The following is a 21975-nucleotide window of genomic DNA, read 5'->3' as shown; positions in this document are numbered from 1 at the left end:
ACACAAACGCTAACCTAGAAATCCCACAGAAGACACGTGCTGTGTGCAAGAGGAAGCATCTAGAAGCACAGCAAGCAAAGTCTGGGAACAGCCCCGATGGCCGTTATCAGACGAGAAGGCACTCACACAACACGGCAGGACAGGAAGGTCCAGGTCAGGAAAGCAGAAGGGCGGGGTGGGAGAGACAGCACGGCGGGGAGGGCGCTGCCCTTGCACGCCACCAGCCTGGTGCCCCGTTCCCGGGTACCGCCAGGTGTGATCGATCCCTGAGTGCAGAGCCAGGAGTCAGCCTGGAGCATTGCCCCACATGGCCCAAAACACACAAAAAAAACAAAACAAAAATGAAGTAGGCAAATGAAGCACGCAACAATGTAGCAAATTACTCCACAAACAAAGGAATAAGCTGCTTCCTAGAAAGCATTCCTAAAAATGTCCTTAGCAGGCAGACCTCATAGACTTAACCATAAAGCTGGAAACAGCAGACACAATGACAGAGGGGCTGCAATTTGCTACTGAAAAAGCCACAAGGCCAGGAAAGATGCCTCAAGAGACCGAACTTGCTCCCCCATCTCCACAGAACCCAAGCTGGAGGGCTGAGGGGTTCCTTTTTCCATCCCCCGTTTTTGGAAAGGTTTGAGAAGATTCCCTGATAAAAAGCACGTCTTCAAAAGCTACATACATGCAATGAAACTACATAAAGAGAGACCCCAAGGACGGCCACTGAGACAGTATAGGGATTCGGGCATGTACACAGAGAGGCTTCCCCGTCTCCAAAAACCAGGCAGTCAAGGGAAGGACAGGTCTGGAAATCACAGTGCCCGACACCATGTTCCCATGGCCTCATGTGACTGTGGGGACCGGCAGGGGATGGAACCAGGAACTGTTAATGACAGGATCACAAATGACAGAGCAGGTACAGACAAGTGACCCAGTAATGCAATGATGGCAGGACATGAGAGTCCAGCAGGAGGGCTCTTTACGCCATTGAGATTTCTGTACGCCAGACTTTGTGCATCAAGCAGAACTAGCAGTTGCGGAGGCTGGAGCAATAGTCCAGAGGGGAGGGCGTTTGCCTTGCACGCGGCCAACCTGGGCTCCATCTCCGGCATCCCAGAGGGTCCCGAGCGCCGCCAGCAGTGACTCCCGAGTGCCGAGCCAGGAGCGACCCCCTGAGCATCGCCAGGTGTGGCTCAAAACCCCCAAAATTAAAAATATTAAAATAGCATTAGCAGCAGGTAATAATGAGTGGGAAAGCGTCTTCCAACCGCAATGCAGAAACCTAGAAGTGGATCAGGCTGAGGTCCAGGCGCCCGCTGGACACTCGCACAGGCAGTGCAGAGTCCAAGCAGAGAGAAGGGGCAGCGGCAGAGATGGACAAGCCGCAGGCCTCAGGGCTGGGCACTTAGCCCACAGTGCCACATCCCGGATCCTCACCCTGTATCACATGCTGTTTCCCAAGTCCTACTGAAAAACAAAAACCTTCTTTTTTTCCTTAGACCTGAAACTACTTGCACCGCCCAACCCCCCCCCCCAACCCCCCCTCCCCGGTCACTCCCGACTGCTGACCTCATGGGCCCACTGGGTCCAGCTCACAGCACGGCCTCCCTCCGAATCCCGCCGCTTTGGCTCCGACCCCACGGCCCCTGAAGAGCCTCTCCAACCCCATCCCGCCCTCGGCTGCCTCCAGCCACCCTGGGTGCCGCTCTGCTCGGGTCCTCGCCAGATGGTCACTGTGACAAGAGTGTCACACACCGGTCCCTTTTCCCTCCCTGTCTTGGCCAGCCCGTCATCCTCAACTCCATCGCAGACTGCATGGACAGAACTTAGCCTCGTGAGTGGATGGTTAGGGGCATCATCTTTAAAGGCTGTTCCTTCCACGGGCAAGCCCCCCCCCCCAAATCCAATGACCAGCCCTACATCTCCAACCCCACTCAGCTCAGGACGGTCACCCTGGGTACAAAACAGCCAAGCTACCCGGCAGCTACCTGACCGCCAGCGCCCCCTACCCCCCCACACACCCACGTCCCCCATCTCATAGCTACACGACCAGACCCCGCCCCGCCCACACTCCTGAGGACCAGATCTGCCCTCACACCTGCTCCTGTCTGAATCCGGACAGCCCCGCCTGCCTTGGCTGTCAGGGTGCTCTCTTCCCCTGGGGCTCACCTGGACAGTCCGGGAGTGACAGGAGTCACCCCGCGTGTGTGAGCCCCGGGGCCCACCACCAACCAGCCACACCTTCACGCCAAGCGCAGCCCCTAGGGAGAAAGCCCCACGCCAGGAGATGGGTGTGCAGACAGACAGAGGGCCCCTTGTCCCCAGAGTCCAGGAGGACACGGTCCCTGGGGCGCCGGGCACACCCCATGACACACAAACCATAGGCCGGGTCCCCCAAACCCGTCTCCAGGAGACCCAGAGCACAGGAACCCCGTCGCCAACTCTCACACCAGCATTCGGGGAAAACGGAAATTATTCACAAACAGAAATCGGCAGACAGGAGACATTCAAACACTTGGAAATTAAACATTTGAGATGATTTTCCGATTTTAAAAGAAAAAAAAATGGAAGGGGCTGGAGCAATAGTACAGAGGTGTTTATCCTGCACACAGCCAACCCGGGTTTCATCCCCGGCATCCCACAGGGTCCCCCAAGCACTGCCAGGAGTAATTCCTGAATGCAGAGCCAGGAGGAATCCCTGTGCATCAATGGGTGTAACCCAAAAAGCAAAAAAAGAAAAAAAAAGAATTTAAAAAAAAAAGGGAGGAGGAAGAGAAAAAGCAATAAAAATCAGAATCTCAGGGCTGGAGTGATAGCACAGAGGGCAGGACGTTTGCCTTGCATGCGGCTGATCCAGGTTCGATTCCCAGCATCCCATATGGTCCTCCAACACTACCAGGATTAAAAAAAAAAAAAAGAACCTCAGAATTTCTGGAAAATAAAACAAGTAAGCGAGCAACAAATGGCCAGAGAGAACAGAATGAGAACATCGGAGTTTTTGGAAACAAGTGACCCCGAGGGAACTGGCCGGAGTGGGTCTCTGGGCCTCTGCAGGAGCCGTGGGGTGGGTGTGGCCAGAGTGGGAGGCGCAAACCATCACGGGGAAGCATTGTGCATCACAGGCCCTCAGTAGGAAGTGGAGAACTGTGAGCGCCCGAGAGACCATACAGTGGGTAAAGAAGGTGTCCCTAACCACACGCTTAAGAGCCGAGGAAGGCCAAGGAACACATTTCACGTCTCATGGAAAGATCCAGAAAGTTCCCTTCCTCTTTTCTCTCCCCCTCACGGTTCTTTTCCTTCTCTTTTGCCTTCCTTGCACACGACTGGTCCGTGTTGGGTCTCTGAGGCAACACGTCCTCTGAGCACCCGCCGGGGTGACCCCTGAGCACGAAGCCAGGAGTATGCGCGGAGCACCGCCAGGTGTGGCCCCGAACCCCACCCCCACCCAGTTTTCTTTCTGTCCCGCAAGCACAGCCCCGTGCCCACGCAGGCTATGGGTCCTCCTGCTGTCACCTCGTTCTTCCTGCACTCCATTCCCGCATTGTGCCCCACCTCGGGGTGCTGTTTCTGCTGGGGCCACCTCAGCTACACCAAGTGGCACTGGAGGCCGGGCCAGGGAGCAGAACCGGGGTCCTGCGCACACCCGTGCACCCCAGCCCTCTTTGGTGGGGGTCCCGGCTCTCCATGCCCACCAGCCCCGTTGCACGGCGACGTTTGCTCCCTCACTGTGGGGAGGGCACTCGGCTTCCCTCTATGGAGCGGACGCCTGACTCCCCCCTCTGACCAGCTGTGGGAGCCTCCCCCATCAGTCTCACGATGGGACTTTCCTGGCCACCCGGAGGAGTGTCTGAGAGAGAAATGTGACTGCTTGTGCCTCTTGGGTTTTTGTGCTTTTTTTTTCCTTTTGGTGGGGGGGAGGCCACACCCAGCGGTGCTCAGGGACCATTCCTGGCAGTGCTCGGGGGACACTGTAGGCTGCCCGGGGTGCAACCTGGGCTGGCGTGTGCAAGGCAAGTGCCCTCCCCGCCATGCTGTTGCGCCAGCTTCTGCTCACACTCTTAAGACTCAGTGCAGTCGGGCACTGACCCAAACGTCAGAGTCCCGATTTCCACTCTCTTGTCCTCGAAGAGTGATAGCACAGCAGTAGGGCGTTTGCCTTGCACGCGGTCGGTCCCGGGTTCGATTCCTCCGTCCCTCTCGGAGAGCCCGGCAAGCTACCGAGAATATCTCGCCCGCACGGCAAAGCCTGGCAAGCTCCCCATGACGTAGTCGATATGCCAAACACAGTAACAACACGTCTCACAATGGAGACGTTACTGGGCCCGCTGGACCAAAATCGATGATCAAAGGGAGGACTAAGCTACCTACAGTGCTACCCACAAAGGGCTTAGAGTTGATCTGAGCTCACCAAGAGAGAGAACAGGAAGACTGACTTGCAAACCGGTAACTCCAACTAATTAAGATCCAACTTGGCGTACTAGCCGCCAAAGAGAAAACTCCCCATGGGATCTCTCACGCGCGGGGAACAGGCTCTGAGGCGAGGGCCCCGAGAAACGATGGGAAGGACACTTTGCTGCCAACAGGCCCCTGGCATCCGAGAGCAACAGGGACTGGAGAAGAGCCGGGCCCAAGCACTACGCCAGCCACAAAGCCCCCTGCCACCCGCTCCTCCTTGGGAGACGATGACGGTTGGAAGCGAGAACGAACGTCTCCTGAACAAACAAGCCCCCGCCGGGATGGAAGAACGGCTGGGAAAGCAGGACCTCGGCCCCCTGGGGAAGGAGAGGGCGCCCCCAGGCCCCGAGGTGCCTCCCTCCCGTCTCTCTGCTCCAGCCCGCCCTCTGCCACCTCCACCGTTTCCTTCCTGACCCAAATCCACTCAAAAGTGGTAAGAGATTCCAGTTATGCAGAAACGGAGAAAAGGGGGGGAAAAAACCAAAAACACAAAAAAAAACAAAAACAAGAAAAAAAAAGAAAAAGGAAAAAAAAAAAGAAAAAAAAAAACCGAATCCTGGAAAAGTGGTGGGCTGGGGTGGGAGGGCCCCCCCAGGTCCAGTGGCGGCCACTGACCTGATCGGCATCGGCATGCGCTCCCGGCGACGGAGCCGATGGCACCTCCTGCTGGACTGCAGCCACCGCCCCGTTAGGCATCAGGATGAGCTGGGAGGCCAGAGGCACATTCCGGCCCAGGGTCCGGTTGACCTGCAACAGGTTTCCCAGCTGTGGCTGGCGAGGACGGGAGGCGGAGGGAGAAGGACAGACAGAAGAGGCGGAAGGGAAGGATCACAAGACAAAATAAACAGAAGCGCCCCGACGGCCACGTGGCCCCTTTTTTCCGACCCGGGAGGCGCGCCCTCTCCGGAGGCGCGTGCGCGCGCGCACGAGCGCGCAAGGTGACCTAAAACGGGGACACAAAACTCGGGGGGGGGGGGCTGATGGATGACGCAGAGTCAAAAACCGGCCCGGAAGGAGACCGCGAGGCGTTCGGAGCAAGAACGGACGGCGAGGCGGCGGGCTAGGCAGCACCTGGGCGCGTTTGTCTACTCCAAGCACAGGGTTCAGGGTCAGCCCACGTGCGACCGAGCGACTCCCCGAGTCCGACTCCCCGGCGCGCTCAGCGGGACCCTGCGCACGCGCGTGCGCAACGCTGCAAAGGGCGGCGGCGGGAGGAGACCGGCCCGTCCCCCTGCCCCCTGCGCGCGCGTGCGCACCACTGCGAGGGGAGGAGGAGACCCGCCCCTCTACCTGCGCCCTGGTCCCCGCCGACCCCCTCACGCGCGGCTGGGGCACCCCCAACCCCCGCCCCCCCACCCCCCGGACGCTGCTGGCCCTGGTTGAAGGCTTACCCGGAGGTACATCTGGGCCTGCGACTGGTTGAGCGGCGGGGAGGTGGGGTTGCCCAGCAGCACGGACTGGGTGAGCGTGGTGGCCGTCGGGGAGCTCACGCTCTGGGAGCGGCTGATGAGCTGCGCGGCCGAGGTGGTCGCCAGGTTGATCTGCGCGGGAGGCGGGGGGGAAACGGGATCAGGATGAGGATGAGGATGAGGATGAGGATGAAGATGAGGATTCCCCGGGGGTGGGAGCAAAGGCAAGGCACGAAGCGGGAATTCCGAAGGGCAAAACTGAGAACATGGGGATCTGTGGGGCCGTGGGAAGGGAGGATGATGGGGGGTGGAGAGGGGGCTGGGGCCATATCCAGTGCTGCTCGGGGAGCACTTCCAATTCTGGGCTTAGAGGCCCACTAGCAGGCCACAGGGGACCACACAGCAGGCAGGGCAGGGCAGGTCAGCCACGTGCAAGGCAAAAAAAGCCTTAAGCCTGGCGCCCTCTGGTCCAGGCCGTAGCTGCCCTGTCCTGGCGACTCTGGGGTCTGACCCAGGGCAAGGAAACCAGGTGCAGGCCAGAACACGGCTGAGGGGCTGAGCAGCTGCCTCCCACGTGTGAGGTCCCGGAGGAGGAAGGAGAGAGCAGGCGAGGGAAGAGGGAGAGCCCCGAGGTGAGTGGAGGAGAGGTGAGAAGGGGGGAAGGGGAGGGGGAGGAGGAGGAAGTTGTCCCTAACCACAGCATAAGAGCCCAAGAAGCCAAGGAACACATTTCACTTTGTCATGGAAGGATCCAGAAGGTTCCTTTCCTCTGTTATCCCACCCTCATGATTCCTTTCCTTCTTTTTTTCTGAGCAGGGGAGGGACACAGCCTCAACCGGGCATGCCTGGTGCTATTCGAGCACTGATGGGGATGGCCTGGGGCCCCTCGCCAGCCCTCCACCCCTGCCCAGCCTCTCCGGGCCCTCGCCCTCCTTCCAGAGACTTCCATCAAGGCCCTTGATCTCATCGGGGGTCTCCCCCTTTTCCTCGGGGGCTCGAAGTGAGCGCCCGGCCGACGCGGAGGGCCTCTGCGCACTCACCGATGCCTGGGTGGTGGCCGTCTGCTGCTGCGTGCTGCCGGCGTTGGGGGAGCTGGCCTGCCGACTGGCCGCGATGGTGGCCTGTTGAGGGGGACGGGACGGGAGCAGAGACGACAGAGGAAAGGCTGAGTCTCCCAGGGGGCCAACAACAGGCCCCACACAGAGACTTCAGCTCAGCGCCGCCAACCCTTCCGAGCGACAGGGGGAGGGTCTGCTCCCTGCTCCCAGCACAGGGCCACCCATGTGAGCTCAGGGACTCGCTCGGAGCCATCCCGGGCAACTTGGCCGCCGCCAACCACCTTTGATCGGGTCACATGAGGCCCTGAGTAGACTCGCCAACACTGTCCAATACAAATACGATGGCCGCCAAGGAGAACTCTCTAGCATGCCCACTTGTAAAAAGGTGGGAAGAAGGGGCTGGAAAGATGGCACAGCGGGTAGGACGTTCACCTTACGCGCGGCCCACCCGGGGTTCGATTCCCAGCATCCTCATAGGGTCCCCCGAGCACCACCAGGAGTCATTCCTGAGTGCATGAGCCAGGGTGTGACCCAAAGGCAAAAATAAAAGTGGTGGGGAAAAGCCAGAGCCGTTACCTGGAGGGTTAAAGTCAATAGCTCGGGGGCTGGAGCTATAGCACATTGAGTAGGGCATTTGCCTTGCATGCGGCCAACCAGGGTTCGATTCCCAGCATCCCATAGGGTCCCCCAAGCACCTCCAGGAGTAATTCCGGGTGTGACCCAAAAAGCAAAAAATAAATAAATAAAAATTAAAAAATAAAATCAAGGGGGCTGGAGCGATAGCACAGCGGGTAGGGCGTTTGCCTTGCACACGGTCAACCCGGCATCCCAAATGGTCCTCTGAGCACCGCAGAGCCAGGAGTAACCCCTGAGCATCACCGGGTGTGACCCAAAAAGCAAAAAATAAATAAATAAAAATTCACTTAACCACCAGGAGCAACCCCTGAGCATCACCGGGTGTGACCCAAAAAGCAAAAAATAAATAAAAATTAAAAAAATAAACTCACTAGCCTATTTCAACAGGGCACAGTACAGACTGGGCGGCCTCGACAGACACTCCCCTGCCTGCCCACATCTGACATACCACAGAGAGGCTCTGCAGCACCGCTGCCTCTGCCACGCGGACCGGCACCCCCTTCTTGCCCCCCACCCAAGAGCGGCCAATGGCCAGGACTCCCTCGCTGGGGGATGCAGGCCCTTCCCAGACACGTGCCCTCCACACCCCAGCCCTGCCTGGCCACCCCCGCACTTCCTGCAGCCCTGAGCCAGACCCCATCACCCTCACAGGACACAGGAGGGAGGGGGGGAGGGAGGGAGAGCAGATGCCTCCAGGCCCGACTCAGGGGAGAATCTAGAGCAGGAACACCCCCACCCCACCCCCACCCCCCCGCCCAAATTCTCCTGCACGACCCCTCCCCTCCTGGGCCAGCTGCCTGCTGACCTCTCACCTGCTGGACGGCGGCCAGGCTATGCAGCTGGGCATTGCTGAGCTGCTGCTGGAGCATGAACTGGTGGAAATACTGAGCCGCGTTGGGCTGACGCTGCAGAGCCTGCAGGGCCTAGGAGAGAGGGAGAGAGAGAGAGAGCTCAGGGGTCAGCCCGCGGAGACGGCAGCGCTCTGACCGCGGACCCCCTGCAGAACGCCAAGGCGACCCGAGCAAGAGAGAGGGGCTTCGGCTCACCTAGCCACCACCCTCCGGTCCGTTTTCACACGAGCACGTGGGAGTTCGGACAGTCCGAACTCCGGCTCTTCTGTCCATTTTTATCTGAGCACGGGGGACTTCAGACAGTCCTCACTGACCGATGTTCTCGTTTTGAGTCTTGCTCATCAAAAGCGGGTAACACCAGGTAACTCAAAGAAACCCTTGGCTCCCAAAAGGGGACCCAGAAATACACACAGGCACAAGAAAAAGGAAAGAACTGGAGGGGGCCCCGAAACGACAGGACAGCAGGGAAGGCGCTGGCCTCACGTGCTGCTGGCCCAGTTTCCATTCCTGGCATCTCATACGGCCCCCAGGCACCATCAGAGCACTGAGCTGGGAGTAACCCCTGAGCATCACTGGGTGTGACCCAAAAACAACAACGGCAACAGAAGGTGTCTCCTCAGGACCAGAGAGTGTACAGGGTCGAAGCACCTGCCTTGCCCCAGGCCAACCCTGATCCCTGGCAACACGCAGGGTCCCCCAAGCATCACCCCGAGTGACCCCTGAGTGCACAGCCAGGAAAAAACATGGAGCGCAAGGGTGGGAACCAAAAACAAGACAAAACAAAAATGTTGATGTAGAAGAGAAAGAAAAGAGTAAGCCCTCCAGAGTTTAAAATGATGAGAAATAAATTGATTCAGGAGTCTAATAAAATTTTCAGCTGAATTTATCTTCAAATACCTACAGTATAAGAGTCATAGATGTTGACACGGATAATGGTAATTCAGGTTTTCTGAGGGTTGTTTTTTTTTTTTTTAAGGTGGGGGGGCACCACACCTGGCCGTGCTGAGGGGTTACTCCTGGCTCTGCACTCAAGGAATCTCTCCTGGAAGTGCTCAGAGAAACATATGGGATGGAGAGGAAAGAACCCAGGCCACTCCATGCAAGGCAAATACAGCTGTATAAATTGCTCCAGTCACTATCTTTATTATTTCATGATTAAAAGATTGGGGGGGCGGGGAAGAGGGTGACACCTATCAGCCTTCAGAGGCTATTTCTGGCAGCGCTCAGGGGGACCATATCAGGGCTGGGGAATCAAACCAGTGTCAGGCCCCCATAAGGCAAGCACCTCAATCCCTGGCCTATCTTTCTGGCTTTAGAATACTTGTATGATGTGCTAACAGTTATTCTAATAAATAATCGAAGCAGAAAGTCCCGATCCCAAGCTGTGTGGTTGGTTGTGTTTTGTGCTCCACGGTCACTCCTAGCAGTGCCCAGGGGCTGTTATGGTGCCAGGGATAGAGCTGGGGTCTCCTACCCGTGAGGCCCGTGTTCAACCTGCCTGTTGGCCCCACCATGCTGATTTGTTCGTTTTTTTTGTTTGTTTGTTTGGGGTCACATCTGGCGATGCTCAGGAGTTCCTCCTCGCTCGGCACTCAGGAAAGACTTCAGGCAGTGCTCAAGGAACCATATGGGATGCCGGGATCGAACATGTGTCTGCCGCCCCCAAAACAAGCACCCTACTGGCTACATTACTGCTCCGGCCCCACAATCAGATTACTTGAAACAAAGAACTTATTCTTTGTTTAAAGATAAAACTAAGGCTGGGCAGATAGTACAGCAGCTAAGGCATTTGCCGTGCATGCAGCAGACCCAGATTTGATCCCTAAGCACCCCATATGGTCCTCCAAACCCACCAGGAGTGATTCCTGAGCACAGAGCCAGGAGTAATCCCTGAGCATTGCTAGGTGTGGCCTTCGGCAAAAAAAAAAAAAAAAATTTAAATTTAAAAAATATATATGCATGTACATATATGTGTGTATATAGAGAGATATAAATATATAGATATATATAAACTACAGGGAACTGGAGCAATAGTACGGCAGGAAGGGCATTTTCCTTGTAGACAGCTGACCCGGGTTCGATCCCTGGCATCCCATACAGACCCCCGAGCAGTCCAGGGATAATTCCTGAGCACAGAGCCAGGAGTAACACCTGAGCACCGAGAAGTATGGCCCTCCCCCAAAAAATTTTAAATAAAGAAAATAGGGGCTGGAGCAATAGCACAGAGGGTAGGGTGATTGCCTTGCACGCAGCCGACCCGGGTTCGATTCCCAGCATCCCATATGGTCCCCCAAGAACGGCCAGGAGTGATTCCTGAGTGCAGAGCCAGGAGGGACCCCTGAGCATTGGCTGGGTGTGACCCAAAAAACAAATAAATAAATAAACAAACAAAATAAAACTAGGGCCAGAAAGGTAATACAATTGGGAGGGCACTTGCCTTATGCATGTCGACCTGGGTTTTGATCCCTGATACACCATATGGTACCCCTGAGCCCCGCCAGGAGTGGTCCCAGAGCGCTGAGCTGGGAGTGGGTCCTGAGTACAACCAATGTGGTCCAAACACAAAACTCAATAAATAAAAATTAAAACGAAACGTGCTGCCCCAGAGGAGCAGCCCGGGGCCTCGGAGCAGCCTTGCAACCGTGAGGCCCAATGTCAAGCCCAGAGTCCCCCATGGACTGAGCACCACCTAGCAGCCCGGCCCTGTATCTGTGGCACCACAAACAAGGGGCAACCACAGCTAAGGAGAAGTGCCAGCATCACAGCCAGGAGGGATGCGCCTGGGGAGTATGCGTGTGGGCATCCAGACACACGCACCCAGACAGACAGACACACACACACACACACACACACCATGATCAGAACACCAAGACACACACACACATCCCCCATGATCAGAACACTCAGACACACACACACACACACACACACACACACACACACCATGATCAGAACACCCAGATGTACATATACAAACGCAACATGATCAGAACACCCAGACACACACACAAACATACACACCATGATCAGAACACCCAGACACACATACACACCATGATCAGAACTCCCAGACATACACACACACACACACACACACACCCCATGATCAGAACACCCAGAAATACACACATACACCATGATCAGAACACCCAGGAACACACGCACGCACGCACGCACACGCACACACACACACACACACACACCATGATTGATACTTCTGTGTTCCTCCACGAAAGAGTGCAGCCCAGGGGCCCGAAGGACAAGACAGTGCACAGGGCACTTGCCTTGCACATGGCCAACCTGGGCTCATACTCAGGCATCCATAAGGTCTCCCCAACACCACCAGGAGGCAAGACTGAGGTGGCACCAAAACAAACCAAAGAGAACTCCCAACAAATGTTCTTTTATTTCACTGTTGTTCTGGGACCATCCCTGCCACGCGCTGGGTTCTCATTATGGGTCACCTGACTCTGCACTCAGGAATAATCACCCCTGGCGGTGCTTGGGGACCATGTGGGATGTTGGGGACCCAAGTCAGATCAGCTGCACGCCCAGCAAACGCCCTACCCACTGTACTATTGCCCCAAACTAAAAAACATTTTAAAGACGAGCACTACCTGCAGCAAGCGCGGGAGTGCACGCGTGTGTGGGCGGACCTCTGCGAGCAGCAGGGCCAAGCACACAAGGACACAACCATGCGAGCACCACAGCAGGGTATGTGTATGAGAGAGAGACACAATCACAACACAGAAGAAGGAAAGGCAGGGACAAAATATTAAGAAAAACCTGGGGCTGGAGCAATAGCACAGTAGGTAGGGCATTTGCCTTGCACGCAGCCGACCTGAGTTCAATTCCCAGCATCCCATATGGTCCCCTGAGCACCGCCAGGAGTAATTCCTGAGTGCAGAGCCAGGAATAACCCCTGTGCATTGCCGGGTGTGACCCAAAAAGCAAAAAAAAAAAAAAACACCTGGGGTGCAGAGCTGGCTCAGAGGTTGGGCAGACTCCAGGCACAGGGAAGGCCCAAGCTGGATTCTGGGCAATGCACCCCCCCCCACCTTCCTCACCATCCCCGGGACCACTGACGAGGGTGTGCACCATCAGTCGGGTCCCTGCAAGCCTTCGGGCTCTCTCCACTGACCGGGCGTGACCCTTCAAGACCCCCCCCCTTGGCAACCTTGTGGGGTATGGTCCCTGTGAAATAGAAATCAAAACAAAACAAAACCTTTAACGATTCCAGGGCCAGAGTGACAGCACAGCAGGGAGTGTGTTTGCCTTGCACGCGGCCGACCCGCGTTCAATCCCCGGCATCCCAGAGGGTCCTTCAAGGACTGCCAGGAGTAATTCCTGAGTGCAGAGCCAGGAGTAGCCTCTGAGCATTGCTGGGTGTGACACCGCCCCCCACCCAAAAAAAAGCAAAAAAATTTTTTTTAATTTTAAGAAATAAAAACTTGATTTCACACTTCCTTAACACAAAGCAATTTACAAGGAAGATCAAAAATGAAAAACCTGACAATCCATGTAGAGAAATGGTTAGTGAGAACCCAGTTTCAGAAACTGAATAACCACCACTGCAAAACAATCAAAAACAAAACAAAACACAGGCCAGGGAGGGCTGGCACGCCGGTATAGCAAGCTGAGAAGGAACTCCCTTACCTCAGCCATGCCTGGGACAATCCCAGCCCCACATACGATCCCCTGGGCACAGTTCCAGGGGTTTGCTGTAAGCACAGCCAAGTGTGTCCCCGAAAATCCAAAATCCAAACTCAATCAAAAACAGGAAAAAAAGGTCAGGCCGAGGTGAAAGGGCAAGGATTGGATCATGCGAGGGTCCCGGGTCCTGGGTCCCTGTGGAGTGGTACCAAACCCAACGATGGCCCCCAGGCCCTCTGAGCAGCCCTTGGGAGACCCTCTCCCGCCACTGCCCCTCCTCCCCACTGTCCCACCAAAAATAGAAAACAATATCTCAGTTGGAAGATGAGTCTCACTCTCAGATCTAACTACTATCAACTCCAAAGATTCTCAGAGCAGGGGGCTGGAGCAATAGTACAGCAAGTAGGGCGTTTGCCTTGCACGAGGCCGACCCGGGTTCGACTCCCAGCATCCCATAGGGTTCCCCAAACACCACCAGGAGTCATTCCTGAGTGCAGAGCCAGGAGGAACCCCTGTGCATCATCACCTGGTGTGACGAAAAAGTCAAAAAAAAAAATCCAAAGATTCTCAGAGTAGGGGGCCGGAGCGATAGTACAGCTGGTCAGGCGTTTGCCTTGCACGCGTCCGACCTGGGTTCAATTCCCGGCATCCCATATGGTCCCCCAAGCACCACCAGGAGTAATTCCTGAGTGCAAAACCAGAAGTAACCCCTGAGCATCGCAGGGTGTGACCCAAAAAAGCAAAAAAATAAAATAAAATAAACAAAGATTCTCAGAGCAGAAGAAGGGCCCCCAGTCACAACCCAAGTCGCCCCCCACCCCCCCGTTGCAGTTACATGAGGGGCATCGAGGGCATCGCAGCCTCCTGGGGACCGCAGCTCACCTGCACGGCCTGCCGTTCATACAGCGACATCTGCGCTATCTGGGGCCGAGAGTTGGCCCCCGAGCCGGAACTCCCGTTGGCGGAGCTGGAGGTCTGCTCGCTCTCCGTCTCCATGATAGCCGTCCAGGGTCCCCAGGACTCCGACTCAACACCTGGAAGGCAGCAAGCAGCAGAGGGGGTTACAGGGGACACTCGCTTCGAGAGGCAGCTCAAGAATCTCCCCCTTCCGCCAGCAGCCACGATCTCTCTGCCTCGCAACTACCTCGACGGCTGCTCTGGCTGCCCTCCAAGCTCCTGACGGCATCTCCCACCCCCTCCGGGGGTAAAGTGCCAGAATATCTCAAAGGTGCTCCCGTGGGCGGACAGACAGCACTGGCTATCAAGGTGACCAGAGCACCTCCGAGGGGTCACACACACACACACACACACACACACACACACACACACACACACACACACACAGCAGGTACCCACTGCGCTTTGCACCCCTGGGACCTTCCCCTGCAAAGCCGTTTGCATCTGCAACTCCAATGTCAGGATCAGCTAAACAGAGGTCTGGTGGCTGGTTCCCCCCCACACACACCAGCCCCTCCCCACCGCCTCCTTTCACTTAGGCGGTGGGGGATGGGGGTCTTCACCTGGGCTGGCCCGGCAAGCAAGCAAGGCTGGGTTCTAATTCACAAGGTTCTAATTCACAAGCCTGCGAAGGAGGCGACCCTGAGACTACCCAAGTGGCCCTAGGAAGTTAGTTCCTGGGGTCCTGACAGGCGCCCACACCTCTTTCAACACACCCAGACGTGGAATTAAAGCAGGGCTGCTCCTGCTGGGATACTCATTGTCGTCCCTTTATGAGGGCCTGAAGATACAGATGGGTTAAACGGATCATGAAAAGTAAAAGAAAAGTTGCAAAACAGTGGGAGCGATAGTAAGGGGGGGGCGGGGGGGGGGAAGGCGTTTGCCGGCCTTGTACAACACGGCCAACCCAACACGGCCAACCCGGGTCCAATCCCCCGCATTCCATTTGTTCCTTGGAGCACTGCCAGGAGTTAATTCCTGAATGCAGAGCCAGGAATAACCCCTGGGCACCTCTGGAAGTGGCCAAGAAAAAAAAAAAAAGTAGCAGAGCGGCCTTTGGCCCAGAGAGCCCAAATGTCAGTGGCTATCTGGTTCAGCTCCGGTTTCTCAGTTTAACACACAGCACGAGTCTATTTTCTCTTATATTCAGTTTCCCCGATTGCAAAGGCCGTATCTCGACTAACCTGCAGTAAGCTATCCCGCCAACAAGTAACTCCCCAAATGAAGAAAGTCAAGATTTGACTTTTTTTTTTTTAGTCCACTGAAGTGTTTAGCACTTACCCTGTGGGGTCCCCACTTAAAACTGTGCAAAAGGTTTATAAAAATGCAATGAAGGCAAAGAAAAAGAAAGGGAAAAAAAAAAAGCTGAGAACCAACACGAACGAAACATGCATTCAAGGCAGCACTAAGTGACCAAAGGTTTGAGGCTCCTATTTTTTTGTTGCTGTTGTTAAATTTTTACACCAGGTTATTTTCCACTTCGGTGGCATGTGGGCACTGGAAAATCAAGTCGGCAAAAGCACTGTTTGGTTTGGGAAAGCAAATATCAAACCAGAATTTCAGCTACAGGGCCTGCTGTCAACAGCTTTCTAACACTGAGTTTCGCTCGCGGACTTCATCCAAAACAAAGGAAGTAAGAGAAAACTTTCTGGGCCTTGAAAACCAACCAAGTCGGAGGGATTTCTTACTAAGTCCATTCCCATCGGGTCCCACCAAGTCCCGCACCCCCAAAGCCTCCTACACTTCTCTTCAGATTCATCAGGAAGCCCAAATGTCACACCAGAACCAGGTGTGTATCCCAGCCCCGGGGGACATCAGCTTTGAGGCTCATTCATCTTCTCCCCGCATTTTTTTTTTTTTGCCAAAATATCAAAAGCACTGAACGGATACAGACCCATGAATCCTCATTTATCAGCATGTGAAGAAAAAAAGTGGGTAAGGATTAGAGGCAGTTCGGCACAGTTCCGTACAGATCGCTGGACTCACAAATCCACAGACCCCCCTCGGATACTCCAATTTCTGCAGCCGGGGAGCGCAGCTTGCTAAAACTCAGTGTTTGCAAACCGGGCCAACTACTACGGAATCCCTCCTCCAAAACCCCTTTCCCTTCTGGGGGCGGCGGATTGTAAAAGGGGAACAAAGACGAAAAGCCGCCCCCCTACCCCCATACAGTCTTCAATAAAATCGGGGACCCCTGTCTTCAAAACCAGGGTTTGTCTCCCCCCCACTCATCACACCCACCCCCACCCCACTCCATCCCGTCCCGTCCTGTCCCATCCCAGGCACATAAATCAAAAACCACTTTGCGAACCAGGTCGGGGACTGTAAAATTGAGTGCAGCAAACCGAAAGACATCCAAAAAAAGTTTGGGGGCGCCGAGCCGAGTCAAAGGCAGAGTTCGGAATCAAAAGTGGAGGAGAAAGGGGGTGTGGGGGACGCGGAGCCAGCACCGGGTCCATTCTCCACTTCCCCCCACCCCCCCAAAAAAAGTAGCTCTCCATCCTGGAAGGAGAGAGCAGCCTTGGGGGTGCGCGTGAGGGCTGGGATGGAAAGGTGCCCAGACCCCCGGGGTAGGGAGCTCCAAAAAGTGGAGGGGGGGAGAGAAGGGAGGGAGAGGGACGTGGACAGTGGGCCAGGTGCGGGGTGCGCCCAGCCAAGAGTTGGAGGAAACCCGGAGCAGAACGAGTTGCTGCTGGGGTGCCTGGGGAGAAAAGGGGGTTGGCGGGGAGCCTCCCGCAACGGTCGCCCCGGGAGGATGGAAGCAAGCCGGAGAATTAAGAGAAAAGAGTGGGCGCCCAAGGGTCCCTAGAGTCCCTGATGGAGGGAAAGAGGAAGGGGGAGAGAAAGAGAGAAAGAAAGAAAGGAAGGAAGACAAGGTTGAACGGGGAAAACAACTCTCCCGGGTCGGGGAGGGCAGGGTGCGGGGACGCGGGTTGCCAGGCGCGCGGGGGGTACCCGGGCCAGCGGCGGGCGGGACGGACACGCGTCCCCGGGCCGGGCAGCGTGCTCGGAGCCGGCGGGGCACGGGGCGATCAATGAATGAGCCCCGGGGAGCCGAGCGGGCCCGGCCGGGGCGCACGGACAGCGCCGAGCGCGCGGGGGCTGGGAGGGAAGCGCGCGGGCCGGGCCGGGCCGGGCCGGGGCAGCGTCGGGGGGACGGTGCGGGAGGGTCTCCCGGGCGCCCCGAGGGGGTGGGGAGGGGGGATCTCCGCACCCCTCCCCGCCGGCGCCCCCCACCCCCTCTCCCCGATCCGCTTTTACCTTCGCTCCCGCCGACTCAGCCCCCCGTCTCCGACGGGCCGGCGGCGTCCAGCAGCTCCCGAGCCCGGGCTCAGCCCCCCCCACCCCCCCAGGCCGCCGAGGCGGGGCGGGGGGCGCGCTCGGGCCTCCTGCAGGGCCGGGCTGGGGGGGAGGCGCCCGGCGCGGCCGCCGCTCCCCGCCCCTCCCGCCGCTCGGCCGGGCCTGCGGGGCTGGCGCGGGGCCTGTCACTTCCTGCCGGGCCCGCGGGCTGGGGGCGGCCGGCCGGGGGCGGCGGCGGCGCCGGGCGCGAGGAGGGGGGCGCGGGGAGGTGCTTCCGGGGCAGCCGGGCCCGCCCCCGGCCCGCCCCCGCCCCCCGCCGCCGCCGCCCCCGCTTCCTGCCGGCGCCCGTTGCCATGGCGACGCGGCGGCCGGCGCGCAGGGCCCCGCGGTGGGTTTCTCGGCGGCGCCGCCGCTCTCCATCCCCGTCTCGCGCCTTCCTCCCGCCCTCCCTTCCTTCCTTCTCTCCTTCCTTCCTTTTTTCCCTCCCTTTTTCTCCTTCCCTCCTTCCTTCCGTCCTCCCTCCCCCCTCCCTTGCTCGCGCCCGCGTCCCCCCGCGCCCCGCCCGGCGCGCAGACCCCAACCCCGCGCGCATCTCGGCGCCCCCGGAGGGAAGTGACGTGCGGCGCCGGGGAACACCGAGGGGGCTTCTCGGCGGCGTCCGGGAGTCGGGGCGAGACAGAGAAAGGATCAAAGGGACCCCCGGGCCCCAGAGAAAGGAGCCGGGCTCCCGGGAGTGGAGAGGCGCGGGGGGCGGCCCGGAGCCCCCCAACTCCGACAGGCACGCATGGGGGGCGGGGGAGACTCGCGGAGGCAGCTCCGAGCCCCCCATCTCCGAGGAGGCGCGGGGAGCAGCTCCGAACCCCCCGACTCCGACAAGGATGCACGGGGGGGAGCCTCGAGACCCCCCCGACTCCGCCAAGGATGCACGGGGGGAGCCCCGAGACCCCCCGACTCCGCCAAGGATGCATGGGGGGAGCCCCGAGAGCCCCCCCCCGACTCCGACAAAAAGGCGCGGGGGGACGCACGGGGGCACCCCCGAGCCTCCCCCAACTCCTAGAAGGACGCGCGGGGAGCAGCCCCGAGCCCCCGCATCTCCGAGAAGGACGCACGGGGGGGCAGCCCGGAGCCCCCCAACTCCGGCGAGGAGGCAGAGGGGCAGCCCCGAGCCCCCCGACCCGAGCGAGGCGGAAAAGGAGGCGGCGCAGACGACGGCTCCCGGCGGGGGCAGGGGCGGGGGTGGGGTTGGGGGGCGCGTGGGTTTCCCGGGAGGCTCCTACCTCCGTGGCTCATGAGTCTGGAATTTCAGGCATCGGGGAAGAATGGGGGGCGGGGGGTCCTTCGGTCGCCTTCCCGAGGTTTAGGGGCTCGGGCGGGGGGGAGACGCAGAACAATGGGGCGCTGCTGGGGGAATCCCGCCCGCCTCTCGTGTCTCTGGGGGGGGGTGGGTCCGCGGCCGCTCCGAGCCTGGGGTCGGGGTCGTCGGGCCGAAGTTGTGGCCGCACCTACTACGTGCCAAGCCCCCCCCCCCCACCTCCTCCCCGGGGTGACCGGGGTACCCAGAACAAAGATAACCGCCCTCGTGATAACCTTTACCAAAGGGGCTGGCAGGCGCCGCGGGGCTTAATCACTCAGGTGGATGCGCTCCTTGATGGTATCGTCGTCCAGTGCCTTATTTAATTTTATTTTTATTTTATTATTATTTTTTTAATCCTCGAGGGCTTTTCTTTTATTTTTTTTTTTTAATCCTAACCTGCGTTCCTGCGGTTGGCCAGTCCACTCGGGGTCCTTTCAAAGCCGGCGCGCGCGGATTTGTTTTTCTGGGAGGTGGGGGAAGAGGAAGATGGGGCTCTCTTTGTTTGCAAATTAGATCCCTTTAGATTTGCCTTGGGAGAGGTGTGTTTTGAACTCCCGGCTCCTAATTTGTGGGAGCCAGATGGATGTCAGAGAAACTGTTGGCTGCCAGGCTTCTAGGAACCAGTCGGACGAGTCCGCGAGGGAAGGACAGGATGAGGGCAGCCAAATTGCCTGGGACCGCCAGGGCACCAGGGGCGGGGGGGGGGGGGGGAAGGTGCCCAGGGGCTGTTGCCAGAATGCGTTGACAGGTTTTGGCCCAAGATGAATTGAAAGAGATGTTGGCCGAGAGGATGGGGGGAAGGGGAAGGGGGTGGAGAGGGCGGTGAGATGTAGGTGAACCCCGTGAGTCATTGGAGCCTCGGTTTTTGGCATGTCACCGAAGTGGGGAAGCTGCTTTGCAGAGGATTAAAATGAGTATCTGGAACCTGAGCTGAATTGCCTTGCACCGGCGAAGGAAAAAAAAAAAAAGTAGTAAGGATCCAGAGAGGATTTCCAGATTGTCTGACATTCCGGTCTGGGAATCTTCCTCATGTGTTGTCATGGGAGAATGAGCAAGAAGTGGCTCAAGAGAAAGCCTGTCATTCTGGGATAAGGGGCTCCGACGCGTTACAGCCCCCACCCTTAGAAATGAAGTGGGACCAAGACTACCACAGTTACATTCCACCCATAAAGGTGTTTAGGGAATTGGGAAGGGGTTGGGGACGATGGCAGGCATGGAGACCAGTCTCAGGCTTGCCCTTCCCCTCTGGAAATTTATTTATTTATTTATTTATTTATTTATTTATTTATTTATTTATTTTGCTTCTTGGGTCACACTCAGCAATGCTCAGGGTTCCTCCTGGCTCTGCACTGAGGAATTACTCCTGGCCGGTGCTCGGGGGAGGACCCTATGAGATGCTGGGAATCGAACCCGGGTTGGCCTCGTTGCAAGGCAAACGCCCTACCCGCTGTGCTATTGCTCCAGACCTGGATTTTTCTTTTTTTTTTTGAGCTTCCTGGATTCCCAACTCCTCAGTGTGTATGAAAAAGGTGCGCATTTCTCTAATGTTAGAAAAGAAACTGGTGAAGCCATATCCGAATGAGAGTCCAGAGGTGAAGGCACTTTACCTTGCTCTTAGTTGACCCCAGTTCAACCCCCAACACCCCACTGGATCCCCTGAGCACTGCCAGGAGTAAACCCTGAGCACCACTGGGTGTGGCCCCAATCCCGGTTGGCGGCCACAAAGCGAGCGTTAGAGCTGCGCTGTGGAGAACATACCTTCTTGATTAGGGGCCAGACGTTTCCTTTCCCCACGTCTCACAGCAATCCTTCACAAGTTCCTTTTCCCGCCAAGATACACCAGGCTTTTTAGGTCACAAAGAAAAATTTCCAAAGACAAAAAAAAAAAAAATCTGTCTTATCAAGAAAATTATTAACAGCAAAATGAAGTCATGGGGGAACCCCATCCATTAGAAACTCATTTGCATAAACCAATTCATGAGGGGTGTAGGGCTGGGCGTGCATACCGACCGAAGGGCTTATCTACAGCAAAACAGCAAAATAACTGGATCCCTAGTGGGGGGGTGGGGGGTGGAGAAGAAATCTTTTTTTTTTTTTTTTTTTTTTGCTGACTTGGTGTTTTGATTTTCTGGCAAAACGTTCTCGTTTTCATTTTCATTCTGCAGGAATTAGTCCTTTCTCTTTCAAACCACATTGTTCTTCTGAATGGAGGCGAAGGCGTTTCTTTACATAACACTGGTAGCTATTAAGAGTCTAAATAGGTGGAAAGGAAATGCATTCTCTCCGTGTGTGTGGAAATGAATGCCCTCTGCCTGCGAACTTATCTAAATAAGGAAAGCTTCGGGGTTTGAAAGGAAATCACCTAGCTGACGGCGGGCGGCCGCTGGGGCATTCGGAACAGGAGGCAGGCTAATAAAATTTTACACCTCGACTAAACGTTGAATAACGCATCCCTCCAACTTTCGAAGCCCCGCGTGGTAGGATATTGCAAACGCGCTGAATCCTGGCCCCTAGACCACCGGGACAGGGCCAGTTGCGCAAGAAATTATTCAGGAAAAATGGCCCTTGGCCTAGACGCCCTTGTATCTCCGGAATTTACCAGGACGCCAGTAGGGAAACATGCGTGGTCACATTTTTATGCAATGCAGATAAGAGATCTATGGAGGTTTGGGGAGGGAGGTCAATCCTTCGTCCTACTTAATTCAGGATTCGATTCACTGATCGTGAGTCACGTCCAAACACCACCGCTCTGGGTGCCATTGAAAGCCCTCACGGGGAATTGGGGAGGGGGGTGATGAAATAAAGATTGAGAGAGTTCTTAGGCTCCAGATATCGTTGTTGTTGTTGTTGTTTTGGGGTCACACCCACTGGGTGTGCTCAGGGGACCATACCTGGTATTGGAGATTGAAAATGTGTCAGCTGCATGCTGGGTCTTATCTCTTGTATTAGCTATCTCCAGTCTCAAGACTCCTGAGTTGTTTTTTTTTTTTTAAAAAGGACCCACCCCCAAAATAAAAATTTTTGTTTTAATTATTCAAGACCCACAATGCTCAGTGGAGACAATTGCAAGCTCAAACGTGCATGAATTAGAAGAAGAACATTTTATAATCCCTGGCTAATGGGAGGTGCCAATAAATATTAATTAGTAACAATAAGTCACAGTAATACTTAAGCCTGTAAGTCATATATCGATATTCTATAATATGATAATAATAGAGATCAAGACTAAAATAAATACAATAAACACTAGATTTCATAGTCTGCCCTTTCAAAAGTATAAAAGGAGGGGGCTGGGGCTGGAGCGA

The 21975-nt window shown here is 56.6% G+C and overlaps 1 protein-coding gene across 4 annotated transcripts in view; it reads right to left on the bottom strand.

Moving 5' to 3' along the window:
* Window positions 1–17855, bottom strand: part of PHC1 (polyhomeotic homolog 1) — a 28105-nt gene extending 10250 nt beyond the window's left edge. Inside the window, exons 1-6 of one of the 4 annotated variants that reach the window (XM_056134683.1) lie at window positions 17852–17855; window positions 13942–14095; window positions 8368–8478; window positions 6902–6982; window positions 5844–5993; window positions 5068–5223 (exon numbers count right to left, since the gene is read on the bottom strand). In XM_056134683.1, coding sequence (XP_055990658.1) covers window positions 5068–5223; window positions 5844–5993; window positions 6902–6982; window positions 8368–8478; window positions 13942–14055 — 612 coding nt within the window. In that variant the 5' untranslated portion in view covers window positions 14056–14095; window positions 17852–17855. Of the gene's footprint in view, window positions 1–5067; window positions 5224–5843; window positions 5994–6901; window positions 6983–8367; window positions 8479–13941; window positions 14096–15910; window positions 16018–17851 lie in introns of those variants that run through there. The other 3 variants (XM_056134681.1, XM_056134682.1, XM_056134684.1) reach the window with 3 other exon arrangements.
* Window positions 17856–21975: the final 4120 nt, after the last annotated feature.

Source organism: Sorex fumeus, unplaced genomic scaffold (genome assembly GCF_029834395.1).
Source record: "Sorex fumeus unplaced genomic scaffold, SorFum_2.1 ptg000101l, whole genome shotgun sequence".
Lineage (NCBI taxonomy): Eukaryota > Metazoa > Chordata > Mammalia > Eulipotyphla > Soricidae > Sorex > Sorex fumeus.
The sequence above is the reverse complement of the archived record's forward strand: the minus strand, read 5'-3'. Positions and strand labels throughout refer to the sequence as shown.